Raw genomic sequence first — 17,804 nt, 5'->3', positions numbered from 1 at the left:
TCTTAACTTGAAACAAAAACCCGCCCACGAACCAGCCCCCAACTCTCGGGTTTCCCCTCAGCGACGGGTCCGTGTCATGGCCCAAAGCGCTGTCGTTTGACAGCTGCCCCGCTGTGCCCGTGCGATGTGCCGGGGGCTGCGGGCGCAGGAGGGGCCGGAATCCCGCAGGGAGCCGGGGGCAGCTGCAGCGGTGCCCGCGCGTCCCCCGGCCCGGCTGTGCCGAGCGCTCCCGGCCCCGCCGGCGGCTCATCCCCCGGAGGCGTCTCCACACGTCAGCTCCTTCCCCGCCAGCAGCTATTCCGAGCAGAATTAACTCATTTCGCATCCCTCGCACAAACCGGCACCGGCACCGGCACCGGCACCGGCCGCCCGCTCCCACCTGCGCGTCCCCACCTGCGCGTTCTTGCTCCAGGGCAGGGGCAAACCCGACACAGCCTCCTCCTCCGGGGGCACCCCGGGCTCCCCGCAGCCCCATGGGCACCGCTCGCTGCGAGGCGGGGAGCGAGGAGCGCCCGCCGCCTCTCCGGGGATGCTGCGGGAGCGCCACCGCCGCTCCCTGGGACCCCCGCACAGGGGAATCCCGCACGGGAATCCCGCATCCCCCGGCCCCGCATCCCCCGGCCCCGCACAGGGGAATCCCGCACGGGAATCCCGCATCCCCGGCCCCGCACGGGAGCCCCGCATCCCCCGGCCCCGCATCCCCGGCCCCGCACGGGAGCCCCGCATCCCCCGGCCCCGCACGGGAATCCCGCATCCCCGGCCTCGCACGGGAGCCCCGCATCCCCCGGCCCCGCACAGGAATCCCGCATCCCCGGCCCCGCATCCCCCGGCCCCGCACAGGGGAATCCCGCACAGGAATCCCGCATCCCCCGGCCCCGCACGGGAGCCCCGCATCCCCCGGCCCCGCATCCCCCGGCCCCGCATCCCCCGGCCCCGCACGGGAATCCCGCATCCCCCGGCCCCGCATCCCCGGCCCCGCATCCCCGGCCCCGCATCCCCCGGCCCCGCACGGGAATCCCGCATCCCCCGGCCCCGCATCCCCGGCCCCGCACGGGAGCCCCGCATCCCCCGGCCCCGCACGGGAATCCCGCATCCCCCGGCCCCGCACGGGAATCCCGCATCCCCCGGCCCCGCCGGGGCTCGGCTGCCCGGCACTCGAGGAGCGTTCGCTGTCCGGGGGGGTTCGGGCGCGACCCCTCCCGAGAGCGGCCGGGAAACCCTCAGCTCGGTTTGGAGGACGTTTCCTCTCCTTGTTGAGGTGTCTGTCGGTGCTTCAGGTGATTTTTCTCGGCTCAGGGGTGTCTGTGACAGCAACAAACTCGACTGACAGCATCTTTCTGCTCAGAATGTGTCATTCTAGGGCAAACCTCCTTCTAGGAGTCCAACTGGAGATGTAAAGGCAATACAAAGCTTTAAAGACGAGATAAAGATTCAAATACCTTTTTAAAGGTTCTGATATTGTTCAGGTGAGTTCAAAATCAAATGTGAGCTGTGAGTTCAGGAGGGCTGGCAGGACCGGGGTGTTCTGTGTAAGCCAGTCAGAGCTTTACTGGTGGGATTCGCTGGCTGGCCTTTGTTATCTCGGGGCTGGATGGTCCCACCTTGATCCAGCACGGGAGCTGGGGCCGAGAAGCACTGCCCCACTCATTGTGTCACTGGCACTGGGGGTCAGAAAAAGGGACAATGCCTCAGCTGAGCCCTGCACTGAATCCTGAGGTGGCATCTTTAGGTGCTACCCTAAAAACAGGGAAAATCTTCACAGCTCACACTGAATTCTGTTCCCCTGGGTGCTAGGGAGGGTGAGAAAGCTGTTGTTAGGTGCCTTTTCTCCATCTTAATTACTGTCTGAAAAGCAAAGCATCAATTGCTCTCTTTCAGTTCATCAATTTTTTTCTTCTGGAAGACTGAGGTCAAAGCTTCTGGAGCAACACATTCCAATGCTGTGCTTCTCTGAGTTTAAACACAAGGTAAAAGACATTTTTAAATTATTTGTACCAGTCTTCTTAATTTGTAAACATTGTAGACAAGGAACTGAAGTCACTTCTGAGAGCATTTTCCAAAATCACATATCTGAAAATCTGCATTAAAATAAAAACAAATGTTTTAAATGTACGTGGACCTTGTCAATATTTTAAGAACAGGGCTTTCATCTCAGGATGTGCTGTCTGTTGTCATTAAGCTGCAGCTCTCACTGCTGAGAGGCAGAGCATTAAATTACAAGAGATACAAAGCTCTCCCTCCGGAAGGTGGCTGAGGAACATGTGGAATATTTTATTATGATGTGGCTGGGATCTCCCAGGGCAGCCTTACGGGGAGCACAATGTCTGTACAAACCCCAGCTGAGCTCGCTGCTTTGCTGGCATTTCTGGCCCGTGTCTGACTTTGAGACATTGGTTTAGCTGGAATTCATTACAAGGGAGAATGAAGGGAGCTTTTTGGGAAGTGAAACTATATTTTGGCAAGAAAGTGTGACTGAGTGTGAGCTCAGGAGTGCTGGGAAGGGGAAAGCTGAGTGAAGGAGGTGTTTGTGAACTGGATCTGCATAGCAAATTGTACCTATCAAAAATGGAATTTCACAATTTTAGCTCATTTTTCAGCAGTTCAGTTCCTAACATACCTGTCTGTGGAATAACCTGGCTTTGCCCAAGCCAGGAGGGAAGGCAGAGCTGCTCCACAGCTCATCTGTGGGGTTTGTGTGCTCCTGGGGCACTGTGGGCAGGGCACTATGGGCAGGGACAGCGGGCACGTCAATAGAAATTCAATTAAAGAGGCAGCTTTGGAGAACACCACCCTGATGTGTTTCATGCATCAGTGTCAGCAAACGGGTTTTTTATGCAATTCTAGTCTTAATTAGGTACCTGAATTATGTATCTGGGTTTTGTTTGATGATGTTTGGTTTCAAATTTGTTCTTCCATTGCAGACGTGGGCTGGTCCCTCCCTCATCCCACTGCTCCCTTGTGATACTGTCCCTGCTGTTTCCCAGGCCAGCACTGCAGGTGCTTCTGTTCCTGCAGTTCCCCTCCTCGTGCTCTCTCTCTCTCTCTCCACATTGTGCCAATTCTCCTCAAAGGCCCTGTGCAAAGCGTTTTCATGTTGTTCTTTTCTTTCACAGCTTCTTGCTGGCCCAATTCTCCCAATGCCTGGTGGGTGGCTGGATGCCTTGGGAAGGATGACGGGACCCTCCGAGGGCCGTGTGGGGATTTTCACAACAACACTCTTAGGTACAGCTCTCCTGGGGCTCAAGGCCACAGTCAGACATTCTAGCTCCACTGTAATGAGCTGGACAAGCTCCCAGCAAAGCAGCCAGGGGCTCTGGCAGCAGGGTCAGTGCTTGGAGCTGCTGGGGTGTTTGTGCTGACATTGCTTTGGGACAGTGGTGCTGTCTGCGTGGGCAGGGTGCTGCTGAGCTCAGGGCACCACTGCTGCCCTCCAGGAAGCCAAGCAGCACCTCAGAGGAATGCAAGCTGGAAAGGGGCCTGGGCCATGGCTGCCTTCCTGTCCCCTCCTGTCCCCAGCAGATCCCTTCTGTCAGCAGATTCCTTCTGTTCCCCCTGTGCTCCAGATTCCTCCTGTCCCCCTGTGCTCCAGATTCCTTCTGTCCCCCTGTGCTCCAGATTCCTTCTGTCCCTCCTGTGTCCCCCTGTGCTCCCAATTCCTTCTGTCCCCCTGTGCTCCAGATTCCTCCTGTCCCCCTGTGCTCCCTCAGCCCCCGGGCTGGAGACAATCCATCCTCTCTGGGAGGGATGGGCTGTCCTTGATGTCCACACCAGGTGTGAAGGGCCAGGGACCCCCGTGGCTGCTGCTTTTGACCTGCATGCAGCAGAGATGAGCTGGGGCTCTGTAATTCATCCCCGGGTGGGCAGCCTCAGCAGCAGCTCCTGGGGCTGCCTCTCACCCAGCGCCTGGTGAGTGGAGAAGGGTTTTCTGCGTTTTCTTGTCTGGGAAGCTGTGACACCTCTCTCTTGCCGTGGGCAGTGCTGGAGGTGGGCAGCAAGGGAGGGGCTGTCTGTCACTCCAGTTTAGAGAAAAGCCTGTTTAACACTCGGTGTGCCCGAGGAAGATCTGCTCTCCTCATTACTGGAGCAGGTCCTCAGCCGGGGTTATTCCATGTTTGATCTGCTCCCACAGGGGCTCCTGTGCTCTCAAGGAGATCTTTAATCTCCTGTCAGGCAGAGACAGGCACCTGCAGATCCACTCCAGGCCCTCCTGCTAAAGCACTTCTGCAGGTGCAGGCTGGATGTTTTCAACACTCATCTTTTACATTAGCTGGAAAGGTTTTTCATGGTTTGAATTGCAAAAGCAGCACTGAACCGGATTTTGGAGGTCTCTGTCTTGCTCTCTGCAGTTGTTTTGTGAGGGTGATTAATCAGGCATGTTCCTGGTTCTTGATAGCCACTGTACATCATGGATTTACATCCACAGGATAAGGCAGCAAGCCTACAAATCCATAGCCCCCATAACCTATAGGTCTAATGCAGTAATTAAAGGAAAATGTTCTGCAGTTCATTAACAAGAACCTGAACTGAAAGCAAACCAAAAGCTGATCTTTGCTGCACAAGTTTTGCTTGTTCTGAAATAACAATTTGTCATCTGCTGAAGGTAACCCTGAACACTGGTCTTTAACTCAGCTTTTAAATTGCTGAAAAAACAATCAGAAATCCCCCCAAAAACCCAACCAACCCCTGCCCTCACCCAAAGAAGCCAACAGAAAACTCTGGGTAAGGGAGATGAGGCATGGCTGTTTATTCCCAAGTTACGGGTCAGAGCGTGTTTCTGAATTCTGTTTTATTTCCCAGTGACAATTAAATAAAGAGTTTCAAAGCAGAGCCCAGGTGTCAGCTGCAGCCCTCCCCGCCCATCAGTTTGCCAGCAGTCTGATCAGGAGGGAGCTGCATTGTCCTCAGGTGCCAGGAGGGCGAGGCACAGGTGCCTCCTGCCAGGCTCTGCCCCTGGCAGGATTTAGGGCAGGCACAGGGGCAGAGCCTGTTTGGCTGGGGCAGGGGCTCTCTGCTGTGCCTGAGTGCCTGGCTGGAGGCTTGTGACTGGAAACCAGCAGTAGCAGGGTGTGAGAAGCCTCATGGATGTAGGAATTAGTGCATGAGCCTGTCAAGGTCAAGACTAGAAAATGAGAGCTCCTCTGTGCTGAACTCTGGGGAGAAGGGAAGCAAAGGTGCCTGTCCTGCAGGTGAGGAAGCCTCAAGGCTACCCTGGGGTCTTCATGTTGGCAGCACAGGGAGGAAGAGTGGTTTTTACCCAGGGAATGTGGTTTACTGAACCCCGTGATGGGTGTCCCAGAACTGGACTGCACTCTCCTGGGTGAGTTTCACTTGCACTAGCAGGCTCCAGTAAATGTGTGGGCTCTGGGGCTGTGTTGCTAAACGAGCAGTGCTGGGCTGGTGGAGAAATGATAAACTGATGAAGGCAGAGGGGATGCTCACTTGCTGGGCCATTTTAAAACCCTTGGTTCTAAGTGATGGAATAGTTTTTCTCTGGAATAGCATGTGAGGAATTGTTTGGGTGGAGAAGGCATGTGAAAGTGTGCTAGGGATTGAAAAGTGAAGAGCTCAAACTTGTCACTTTCTCCTTTTTCTCCATTTGTATGCTCAGCAGAGTAGTTCTCCACCACTTTCAAGTAGTTGAGAGCACCTAATTTAAAATCCTTTAAAAATTGTAATTCTCCTAATTGAAACAATGAAGTCATAGCTGGACAATGATCTCCCACTGTCTCTTCTGCTACTTTAGTCTTAACAATATTTTCCTATGGCTTCTTGAATGGCTCACAGGGAGTGCTGTGTGGCTGTTGGCTTTCCAAAGCTCTGGAAGTGGCTGTGTCCTATGGCAAATTAAATGCTCATGAGCTGCTCTGCTTTGAGCTGTGGATGTGGGGTGGTTCAACATTAAACCATGCTGGAGCTGTGGTGTCACTTATTAGATTTAATAAGTTTATTTGTGTTGTGGTTTAAAGTGGATCACCACAGGCAAAATCAAGATCTGGTCAAGAAGCCGCTTCACAAACGTCTGCAGATGAGGTTTCTGAATCTGTGTCGGCCAATTCTGCTCCAGCATTGAGTAAGGCTGTGCATTGTGTTTCTCTGTGCTCTGCACGCTGGTTCTCCAGGCTGTGTTTGACCTCATGCCCGTGCAGAGAGGTTTCTGAACTGTCACACAGAGAAATGTGACTCGGTGTGTTTAAAATGGGTGTTTGTAAGTGCAATGCTGAAAATGTCTGGAGCCTGCCGGAGCACATGAAGAAGTTCAGGTGCCTCCCTCCTCGAGCAGAGTGACCTGGGCAGTGTCAGGGGGTGAGCGGGAGCAGCACTACTGGACTGGAATGGCCACCAATGACTGGAATCCCAGTGAACCCAGTGAAGGTGCTGGCTAGGGGCCTGGGCTACTGCCTCACTGATTGCAGGAAAGGGGCAATTCTGAATTAATTATATCACTAAGGGGATCTCTAGAGCATTTTGAGCTTTATCTTGTTGTGGTAGCTCTGAGCTACGGATGTGTTGGTAGTGGCACAGATCCAGCTCCCCTGGGCCCAGAGGCTCAAACAAACTTGTTTTTATCAGTGAATTCCACTCCAATTCCAGGAAAGCAGGGCCCAATCTGACACACCAAAGAAGTTTATAGATGTCTATTTGTGAGAGCATTTATTTGCCTATGGAATGCCTTTTGGTGCCACTGCAGTGCCAGGTGTGGAGCAGGGCCTTGCCTGGCCCTGGGCTGTCAGCTCTGCCCTGCCCAGCCCAGATGTGGGTGCTCTCTGGGAGGAGGTGCCAGCTCTGCCCAGCCCAGGTGTGGGTGCTCTCTGGGAGGAGGTGCCAGCCCTGCCCAGCCTTGCCCAGCCCAGGTGTGGGTGCTCTCTGGGAGGAGGTGCCAGCTCTGCCCAGCCCTGCCCAGCCCAGGTGTGGGTGCTCTCTGGGAGGAGGTGCCAGCCCTGCCCAGCCTTGCCCAGCCCAGGTGTGGGTGCTCTCTGGGAGGAGGTGCCAGCTCTGCCCAGCCCTGCCCAGCCCAGGTGTGGGTGCTCTCTGGGAGGAGGTGCCAGCCCTGCCCAGCCCAGGTGTGGGTGCTCTCTGGGAGGAGGTGCCAGCTCTGCCCAGCCCTGCCCAGCCCAGGTGTGGGTGCTCTCTGGGAGGAGGTGCCAGCCCTGCCCAGCCCAGGTGTGGGTGCTCTCTGGGAGGAGGTGCCAGCCCTGCCCAGCCCTGGCTCCAGGTGTGGGTGCTCTCTGGGAGGAGGTGCCAGCCCTGCCCAGCCCTGCCCAGCCCAGGTGTGGGTGCTCTCTGGGAGGAGGTGCCAGCCCTGCCCAGCCCTGGCTCCAGGTGTGGGTGCTCTCTGGGAGGAGGTGCCAGCTCTGCCCAGCCCTGCCCAGCCCAGGTGTGGGTGCTCTCTGGGAGGAGGTGCCAGCTCTGCCCAGCCCTGCCCAGCCCAGGTGTGGGTGCTCTCTGGGAGGAGGTGCCAGCCCTGCCCAGCTCTGCCCAGCCCAGGTGTGGGTGCTCTCTGGGAGGAGGTGCCAGCCCTGCCCAGCCCTGCTGGCCCGTCCCTGGTGGGGCTGGGCACCCCTCAGCAGTGCTGGATGGAACAAGAGCTCTCTGTCACTGCAGTGTAAAGCAAGGAGGGGCAGGTGGGGGCAGAGCATTTCCTGTCTGGTTCCCTGGGGGCTGCTCTCGTGCTCCATTTGGTTTGGAGTGGGTTTCAGGCTCCTCTGTGGTTGGTTTGTGTCGGAGCTGTTGGTTGGATCAAATGTCCTTTCCATTACTGACTGCTGGAAGCTCTCCAGGGATGAATGCTGCAAACCCTTCCAGAGCACTGTTTTGTTCCAGAAGGCCTCCTATGGAATATCCAGCTGCAGTGCTGGAGTCAGGAAATCCATTTGATGCTTTTGTACCTATCAAAGTACAGCAAGCCTCCGTTTCTTCACCCTACAGCTCGCTCTGGTTTTTGCCTCCCTGTTGCTGTTGGCACAACCCTTAATGCCAATTCCATCATCTGGGGGCTCGGGGAAGGGGCAGAGTGCTGGGCAGCCCCTGTGCCAGGCTGGGGGGCACTGTGCCCCTCCCCTGGCCTTTCCAGGGCAGGAGATGCTGCAGGGTCCCCCGGGACACCTGGGCAGGCCGGGATCCTGCGGGAGGAGCCAGGCCCTGGGGTTTGGGATCCCTTGCGTTCAGCCCAGCGGGATCGGGTTTTATTTATCCTGTGAGGGATGTGGGATAGAGAGCCCTTGGAAGCAACTTGACAGCCACTAAAATAAATGTTCTTTTCTGTTTGTTCCTTGGCTTACATCTGGAAATTAAATGTGCTGCATTAGGAATCTCAAACTTTGACTGTCTTCCTGAGTCTTTAATTGAAGACAGGTCAAGCCCAAAAGCATGACTGACTTCTGTTGCTGCACTAGGAAAAACCACTGATTTTGGAGAGGCTGTGGGTGCAAGGCATTGCTGCTGGAGGTACAATACATCACTGCTGTACAGAAAACCTTTGCTTTGATCAGGACATGGCAATGGCTCTGGTTTGGAATGGTTGGATCTCACAACAGGAAATAGATCAAGAAAGACTTTAATGCTGGTCTTGGGTAAAACTACAGCAAGCTGTGAATGCAGGCTGAGAGCTTTCTGTTTAAAGCTGGAATGTCTCTGCAAAAAACTGGTAAATTTTCCACAACAGTCAGCTTAATGCTGCATTTTTTACATAAAGAAAATTGTTGAATCAAGCTGAAAGGAATGTGTCCTTAATTTTTTCAGCAGTTCTTGAGCCACACATTCAGCAGCTCTGTTCACAAGCCCCAGCAATGTTGTTCTTATTTCTACGACATTTACCTCAATTTCCTGTTTCCAGCATTTTTTGAGTTGAAGAGAAAATGGCTCTTTCCTCAATGGTGTCTCAGGGCTGAGGCAGCTGTCAGTGTTTGTGCAGAAATGATTTCCCAGGGAAGCTCAGCCCTGCAAGGTGCTGGAGCCTGGGCTGGTGCAGTGGCTGAGCCCCAGCCCCATGGCCAGAGGCTGCTCTGGGTCCAAGTCCAGAGGTTTGTCCCTGAATTGTCCCTGCCAGCGGGGACTTGTGCAATTAAACAGCTTTTAAACCTCTGCCAGCATGTTCATGAAGCCTTGTTTATGTACAAAGCACTTGGAAAACAGCTCTAAACACTGGATTTATTTGCAGTAAATGTTGGACCTAATCTCAGAAGATTTTCTGCGTTTGCAAACACGATGCACATTCTTGCTGTGTTTCATGGCGCAGCATCAGCCCTGGTTCCCTGCTGGAGGGGGGTGGGTGGGTGGCTCTGGAGCTGCTCCTGGCGCTCCTCCTGTGCCCCCTGTGCCTGGCACTCCCTGAGGAGCAGCCCAGGGCAGAGCTGGCAGCGCCTGGGGGCAGCAGCCTCAGAGCCCCCTGCCCCTTCCCCTCTGCAAGCAGGGGCTGTGTCCCCAGGGCAGCTGAGGAAGGGCTGTCCCAGGCGGCGGCCACAGATGGGAGAGCCCAAAGCTCACCTGGGCAAAATGACTGCTTTCCCAGCATTTGAATGAAATGTAGTCTTTCCTTTTCTAGAAAAGGACTTTCAGAATTCCTTTTTCAGTATAAGAATGAAAAAGGACAGCTTGGCTTCTGTCCCTTTCTAAAAGACTCAGCTCATTTCTGAGTCCTTCCTGGAAAAACATTTTCTGATGTTGAAATTAGCCAAGACCAGAGTTGCTGCCTGGGAGTAGTTAGCTGTAAATTCACATGCTCTTGGCCTCTGGTTTGCTTTATCTCCTTGTGTTTAGCAGAAAGCCTTTGGCTTTGCTGACAATGTGAGGTCCAAAGTGACTGCCCCAGAAGGATGTTACAGTGCTGAGATTTAACATTGTGTGTGTTGGGCAAAACTGGGAGCTCCTGTGCCCCACTGGTGATGGGGTGGCACGATGTGTGAGTGAAATTGGATTTTATTCCATTTAGTGCTTGTGTCAGTCCCACAGCAGCACCAAGTGTCCGAGATTCCCTCTGGGAGCTGCAATTCCCGCAGGGGGAGCAGGGACAAGGTGGGGCAGCTGCTGCAGACCCCAAGGAGGGCTCGTGCTGCTGGCTCCGACAGCCCTGGGGTGACGGGGTGCCCCTGCCGGGCCGTGCCCGTGCGTGCCCTGGGGCTGGGTGCTGGCACGTCCCAGCAGTGCCTGACCAGGAGCACCCCTGGGGCTGCTCTCCAGGCGCTGCCACAACCCCTCTGGGCCAGCTGGGAGGAGCACTGGGGATGCTGCAGGTCCAGGCTGAGCCCAGGCAGGCTCCAAAGGGCTGCTCTGACCCAGGAGCTGCACTCTGCTCCCTCCATCCACCTCTGGTCTCAGAAGAATGAGAAACATCTGCCAGAGAGGCCACGTAGCTGAAATCTCTGAAGTGCAGATGCCTGGGAGAGTTGTGTACAAACAAGGAGCTCGGGTTTTCTTTGCTGTTGAAGCCTCTGACACTTTCCCTGTGCTGAGCCTCTGCTCAGCCTGGCTTTCTCCTGGGCATGGTCTCCTGCTGGCTTCTCCCTTTCCCTGGCAATGCTGGCTCGAGTATTAACCAAGCCCAGGGTGCCACGGGGCTCGCTCTGCTCCTCCTGGCGAGTTTTCCCTTGTGACTACATGGAGAAAATACCTGGTTGGTTGTGCATGAGCTGGATTTCATCTCTGGGTCGTGGTAAGCAGGGGTGAGGGGCCAAATTCTGATCCAGTGATGACATGGGTAAACTCCCACTGATTTCCAAAGACTGAATTGGCTGCAGAGGGCTGGGTTTGCAAATCCAAGTGCCTCTGACAAACACATTTGGCTCCCTTGCTGCCAGCACTCCATTATTTTTTCCCCAGCTCAGATGTTTATGTGAGTGCTTGCTGGCTTGAGAGGCTGAATATGTCTGGCTATATTTGAGGGGATAAATGAAACTAAACATATCTGGCAAATGCCACCAGCCCTGCTCAGCTGGAGGAGCCCTGCAGGGCTCTGCACCCTCGTCTCAGCTCTGCTGCTCTGGTTTTCCTGGCTGGGAGGATGCAGGTTTCTTGTAGGGGTTCCCACAGATTTGCACAAGGGCTTAACCCCCCTGGCCTGGGGTCCCAGGGGAGCCTGAAATGGCAACCAGGCTGTGGGAATGGCACTGAAATTATGGTGGGCAGAAACACTCAGAGACAAACCCCTCATGTCACATGGGCAGATGATTTTTTGCAGCATGAGAAGAACTGATATTAGTGGCACATGTCTGTAGTAAGCAGTGCAGAACAAATCTGGGGCCAGAACCTTTCCTGCAGTGCAGCATTGAGCCAGTGTGATTTGTTTACCCTGATTCTGAGATAAGCAACTGTTGTGGTTTAAGCCCCAGCCAAAGCCAGCACAGCAGTGTGTGTGTGTGACAGTTTCTACCATTTTATTCCTTGTATTAAGAAGACAATGCAATTTATCTGCACGGCTATGAGAGGAGCAGTCACCTCAGCGAAATGTGCTTTCAGCAGCAGGAGTGTAGGAGGGACCCGTGGTGGGAGAACATAAAACTGAGCATGAACACCTTCCCCGAGCAGGGTGTGCAGGGCTCCTGACGTGCAGAGTTCCGAGGCTGCGAGCGCCAGAGCAGCCCCTGGATGGGGCAGGGCTGGGAGGGGTTTGCACCCCAGGCCTCCCCTGCAGCTGCAGCTCCGGGGCTGCACACAGGCACAGAGAGCTTTGCCTTCACCATTGCCTCCTCTCCCTCCTGGCCTGGCTGGACAGGGCATGTGGAGATTTCTCTCTCCTTCTGGATGGACACACTGTTCTTGGCTATTTTACTCACCAGTATTATGAGCTGCAATTTTGTGTTAAAACCAAAGCACTGCATGGAAACAGCAGCCAGCAGGGAGTCGAGGAATGCTGGATGTAACAACTTTCACAGTTGTTAAGCCATTGCACTGAGCAGTTTGACTCATTGGTGCTTCCTCCTCTCTGCTTCCTTGGATATCAAATGCTATCCTGGTTTTAATTTGTAGTTTCCTGGGTGTTTTTAGCTGCAGTTCCTTCCTGGGGTCACTGCCACAAATGCAGCATTCTGGGAGTGCCAGTGGGCATCAGGTGCCCTTTGCATGGCATCTCCTGGGGCTCTGTCCATGTCCCACTGCCCTCTCCTTGTGCTCTGGAGGAAAGCCCAGAATACCAGGAAGATTTTCCTTCCTGAGCTGCTGGGACTGGATGGAAGGAGGGAGCCTTTTCCACCTGCAGCAGCAGATTGTGTTTAAATTGGTCATCTGTGTCATTAGGAGGCTGTGCTACATTTCCAGGTGCAGTTTTTGAAATAATTTTGTTTCAAGACCAAGACAAGCCAGAGAGCCTGGGTAACTGGATGACACGTCTGGCTCGTGGGCTCCTTCCCAGAGATAGCGATTTCCTTGGCTTGCACAGCTGGGTGGGATCCAGCTGCCATTCCCGAGGCTCTGCCAAAGGGAAGTGCTGACCTTGCTGAGGTGTGGGGAGCGCTCAGACACGCAGGGCTGGCGCTGTGGGTCCGTGGGTCCAGCTGGGACCATTGTCCCTCTGTGCTGCAGCTGGGCTGGGTCCCTGCGGGGCCGGGCCCTCCTGGGCGCTGGAGGCTGCTCTGCCTGGGGAGTTCTGGAACTCTGCCCCTTTTCCCCGGGGCTGAGCAGCCAGGCTGCTCCTGGGGTGTCAGCCCGGGAGCGCCTTGGGATGAGCTGGCTCTGGCAGCGAGAGCCAGAGCTTGTTCTCGCCAGAAAGAATGCAGCCCACGGAAAAACCATAAACGCTCCTGGTGGTGGCAGGATTACAGCAGGGCTGACAGTGAAAGCTCCTGCTTGGAGCAGGATTACAGCAGGAATAAATGTCTCAGGAACTCAGAGTTTCCACTCAAATACAGACATTGATAATTTTATATTTGCCTCTTTGTGGCTTGAAGTCAACCTCTTCCCAAAGTTGATTTTTCTGTTTTGTAGAAGCTAAATCTTCTGTAATGCATTTTATAATTTTAAAAATCCTTTTGTTGTAAAATTGTCCTGCTGGCTGCCTGGGTGGGCGTGCAGCACCTGCAGCAGCCTGGGGAGAACTGCACTCAGTTAAATGCACAGGACGGGTGCCAAGGCCACCAGGCTGTCAGGGGCTGGGGCAAGAAACTCTGATTGCCGGGATTGTTTAAAAGCAGGGGCTGTGGGTGTTTAGTCTGACACCCTTCACATCCTGAGGCTGTTTCTATGAATTTTGGTCAACCCTTTTGGCCAGTCCTTGGTAAAATCCCAGCAGAAATCTCAGTCCTGTTAATATTCTAATTGTTTTCCTTGTTTTCCTCGGCTCTGTTGGTTATTGGCAAAGGCTATGGATTCTCTTGCAGCATTTTAATGGTTTTACACATGAGAAAATGATGGGATGCACTTTCCAAAGTGCTTTTGTCAGTGATGGGGCCACAAAGGGAGACTTGCCCGGGAGCTGCAGGACCAGCAGCCAGGTTTGCCTCTGTCCCCTGGACTGTGCAAAGCCATGAGTCAATTCCCATCCCTGCTTCACCTTCCCACAGGCAAAACGTGGTCTTGGAGCTGATTTAATATTTGGAGAAGTGGTTTGAGAGCTATTTGCTTAGCTTGCACTATTATTATTAAAGACAGAAATGGGTTTTTAAAGGTTTTAGTGAGTTATAATTGTAGATGGTTTCCACTTCAAATCACCCAGTGGGAGCCCTGGGCCTTGCTCTGCAAAATGGGGAAACCTGAGCAGCAGCAGGGCTGAACCTCAGGGGCGTGGGTGCTGCACTGCAAACCCACTGCAGCTGCTTCAGGACCACAGAACCTCTGAGGCTGGAAAAGAACCCCCCAAGATCATCAAGTGCAGCCTTTGAGCAGTGCCCACCCTGTCACCAGCCCAGAGCACTGAGTGCCACATCCAGTGTTTCCTTGGCCACCTCCCTGGGCAGCCCCTGCCAATGCTCACAGCCCATTCAGTGCAGAAATCCTCCCTGGTGTCCAGCCTGAGCCTCTCAGTGCAGCTCGAGGCCATTTCCCCCTGTCCTGTCTCTTGTTGCTGACCCCACCTGGCCACAGCCTCCTGTCAGGCAGAAATATCAGCTGCAACTTGAGAATTTGGGGTCTTTTCCTGGAGCCTGAGCAGGACCCTGCAGCAGCGCTGCAACCCACTGGGCACTGCAGGTGCTTTAAGCTTAATAAAAGCCTCTGTAATGAGCATTCAGTTAGTAAATGCTAACAATCAGTTGTTGCAAATTCATGTCCTTGATGCTTATTAGAAGCATTTGACATTGCAACACTTCCCAGAACTGTTGTGAGGCCAAGCCCTGTGTGTCCATTCTAGGAACTCCCTGAGTGGAGCACAAACCCTGCATGAGCACAGATATTGCTCACCCCTTCCTGCTAGGGAGAGTTTATGGACAGGACTCTGCTTGCACAGAGGGGTTTCCCCCTCACAGTGCATCTACTGCAGTTGTGGATTTTCTGCTTTGGTTTTAAACAGTTTCAATTTTAACATCAACCAAGTACTTTCTGCAGTGTTTTCTTCTAGTTTCGTACAGCTTGGGTGGATTGGGAGATGGAGGCACTGTACGTGGTGCTGGCTTGAGCCCTCGTTCCTGGGCCTTGCACAGTGAGATTGCTCCAGGAGCGTTTCTGCTGCTCAGCTCTGAGCAGCCAGGGGTGCCCCGCAACCCCAAATGCTCTGCAGGCCGATTTCAGAAAACACTCTGGTGGTGCCTGGCGTGACCACGGACGTTCAGCTCCTCTGAGGAGCGTTCAGTCCCACTCCATGTGCCCTGGCGTGCCCGTCCTGTGGGTGAGTGGCACCGGCTGGCTGGAGCTCCAGCCTTCTCTGGGCATTGCAGCTCAGCCCAAACTCTCTGGCCTGATCTCCCTGGGATTCCCAGCGCTCCTCAGCTCCAGCCTGGCCACAGAGGCTGGAGAACACTGGCTCAGGATGGGTGTGAGAAACAGGAGCAGGGGGAGAAAATGTGTCCCCAAGTGAGAATACTGGGGGTTCGAGTTTTCAGGTTTGTGTTTGATTTTAGCCAAATGACTGATTTTGTTACACATTGAGAGAATGAAAACTAGAATGTGAGTGTGGGGCTGCCTTTAAAAAGGCAGTTACTGAGAGCTAGCCTTTCAGTCTGATCTGTGTGGAAACAAGATGAAACCTGCAGGTTTCTGGTTCTGACTGCTCTGCACATGTGAGGTGCACTGGACAGGTGGCTGCTGCTCCAGTTCTGGTGCTTGAGAGTGCAATTCTCACTGCAGGGCAGCAGCAGCCAGCAGGACACAGCCCCACAGGCAGGGAAACAGCCCCAGAGCATTTCCATCCCTGCCCAAGGGCAATGCCCTGCCTGGGGGCTCCCCAGAATGGGCTTTCTGCTGGCACACGTGGCATGGCCCTGTGCTCCTCCAGAGCATTGGGGTCTCCCAAAGGTCACTGAGGTGATTTAGACCCATCTGAGCTGTGGAACTCCCCCTGCTGAGCCCCCAGTTTCCAGTGGGAGTAGGAGCAGTTGAAATCCACCTGCCTGGCCCTGCTGCAGGGAGGGCCCCAGGGGATGGTACCTGGTGGCACAAGGGTTTTAGCTTAACCTTTCTCTCACAAATGCACAGCCCAGTGTCTGTGGCACTTTGGCCAAACCTCCTCTTGCATAAAGAAACATCCTTGGGGTCTTTTGTGTTGGTGTTTCCAGCAGCTGGTGAGAATTACTCCTGCTTGTTTCCTTTCCCTCTTCTATTCACAAAAGGAAAAAAATTAAGAAAGTCAAGATTTTTCTGCTTACAAAATGAAAGAAAAAGCTTTGTAGAAATGAGGTCTGGGCAGAAATTGTGGCTTTGTTTTGTGCAGCAGCCCCTGCTTATGCAAGGGAGAGCCTTTGGCAGGGCCCTGCAGGGAGATGGGCCTGGGGGAGCTTTGGGAGAAACAAACAGCAGAAGAGAGATCTGTGGAGGAGAAAACATGAACTGCACCTGGGGGGCACGCTGTGTCCCAGGAGCCCACACTTTCCCCAGGACACTGAACTCATTCAGCACAAGCCATGTGGTTATCTCCTGGTCAGTAGAATCCCAGTACTGCTGCCTATTTGGTTTATTTTATGTCAGATCCCGTGTAAATGGGTACTTTCTTCTGGTCCTGTGGCTTTATCTGCTCAGCAGCAATACCAGAGTGTCCCCAGCACATGGGAATCCCCATCCCTGCTTTCCCTTTCCCCCGGTTTTGGAGGAAGCAGTGGGGGCAGGTGGAGTGTGAGCAGGGCCAGCCCAGCAGGGCAGGAGCGGGGCTGGGCTGTGCCTGGCAGCACAGGCTGTGTCTGGTCAGTCCCACATCCCCCATCCCATCCCGGGGTGTCTCCCAGCCGGGACAGCCCTCCTGGCCCCTGGGAGCCGTGTGAGTGAGGAGCTGCCCTCCCTCAGCCTGCAGCCTTTGCTCTCAGGCACAAACCTGCAGTGACTGCCCTGAGCCCAGGGACTGTGGGGTAGAACTGCACCCAGAGCAGGTGGGACTGTGGATAACCTCATATACACCCTTCAGAAACACCCCAACGTGTTCATTTGGTGACATAAACAGCAAAAGTAATCCAACCCTGGGCTTCATCGTGCTTTTTTCTCATTTGCTATTGCAGTTCCAATTCAGAGCTTAATCCCCCAGTGCCATGGCAGGTCAGCTGGAGAAGCTGGGAACCTCTGGTTTGGATAATGTCCCCCTGTTCCCCATCCTTGGCATGCCTGGTGGCCCTGCAGTTCCAAAGTGACGCTGATTTCAGAATTCAGCCTCCAACATGTGCTCCTGCTGGTGCACATCTGTGCATTCTCAAAGCCAGAGACGTGTTTGAGTAAACAAACGTTTCCCAAATGGTCTCTTTCCTATTCGTGGTCTTTCAGGTGGTCATTCCCCTTCCCAAGTGACTGCCTTGGGCTTCAATTTTATCATCTAATTTTTAAAATTTACCGCTTTAACTGTGTGTAAGATTCCTTCTGACTGTCCCTCAGGTTCCTCTCTGCCTCCTCTGTTCCCCCAGGATGGCAAATCCAACTCCAGCGAGCTGCTGCTGGATCCAGAGTTCAGGAACTGTGCTTGTTTTTGTAAAAATGGGAAACTGTATGAGAACTGGAACTAGATGGACATTGAGAAGCTGGCAGTGGGAGGTGTGAGCTACATGAAATCCTCGTTGTATGTTCAGGTTCCCTAAATTACTTTGAACCACAACCTTTAATGTGAGGAGAAGCTCAGGGAGGCGGTTGAGGGTGTGTGGATCCTGGCTCTGGGTGTGCTCACCGAGGGCTGTGTGCTGGTTCCGAGCAGGATCTCTGCGCTCCCAGGGAGCAGCTCTGAGCTGCTGCTTCGCTTGGAACAGAAAGAGTGAAAAGCAAAAGTGCTGCTGCCTTCCTGCCAAACAGTAAAAAGCTGCATGTTTAAAAGCAAGATTTCAGTCTAAAAGCATCAAAGCAAAACACTGACTTACTTGAGAACCCCTGTTGTCTTATCCTGATAATAATGTTCTTTTTAGACAGAGCTGGAAGGTGTTTTATTGGCTGCTTTAATGCCTTCATGAGCACAGTGTGTTTCTGGAGCTGCTGCTGTGTCTTGTGTTCAGGAATACTGCATGTGCCATACTTCTGCTTGCTAAAGTTTCAGAGAATTGCTTTTTTCAGTTCAGGGTATGAATGCATTGTCAAATAAGACATTTGTTTCCATTTACACAACTTGCAATTTGGTAATAAGCAACAGATGAAAAAGCAGTGTCCAAATTCTCTTGTACAAAATTTCTTGTGAATGCCATCCCTTCATTTCACAGAAAGAGGCCAGTTTTCAGTCCTGAAATGTGAGTAGCATTAAAAGTACAGATACCAATAAAGAAGAA

At 53.7% G+C, this 17,804-nt stretch overlaps 1 protein-coding gene across 1 annotated transcript; it reads left to right on the top strand.

Annotated features, from left to right (window-relative positions):
- The first annotated feature begins 124 nt into the window (after window positions 1–124).
- Window positions 125–17,060, top strand: LOC136560447 (basic proline-rich protein-like). Its single transcript, XM_066556257.1, has 3 exons — window positions 125–271; window positions 413–1,228; window positions 16,962–17,060. The coding sequence occupies exons 1-3, from the start codon at window positions 125–127 to the stop codon at window positions 17,058–17,060; spliced, it is 1,062 nt and encodes a 353-aa protein (XP_066412354.1).
- Window positions 17,061–17,804: the final 744 nt, after the last annotated feature.

Source organism: Molothrus aeneus, chromosome 10 (assembly GCF_037042795.1).
Source record: "Molothrus aeneus isolate 106 chromosome 10, BPBGC_Maene_1.0, whole genome shotgun sequence".
Taxonomy (NCBI): Eukaryota; Metazoa; Chordata; class Aves; order Passeriformes; family Icteridae; genus Molothrus; species Molothrus aeneus.
Note: the sequence above shows the minus strand (reverse complement) of the source record. Positions and strands in the feature narration are given on the sequence as shown.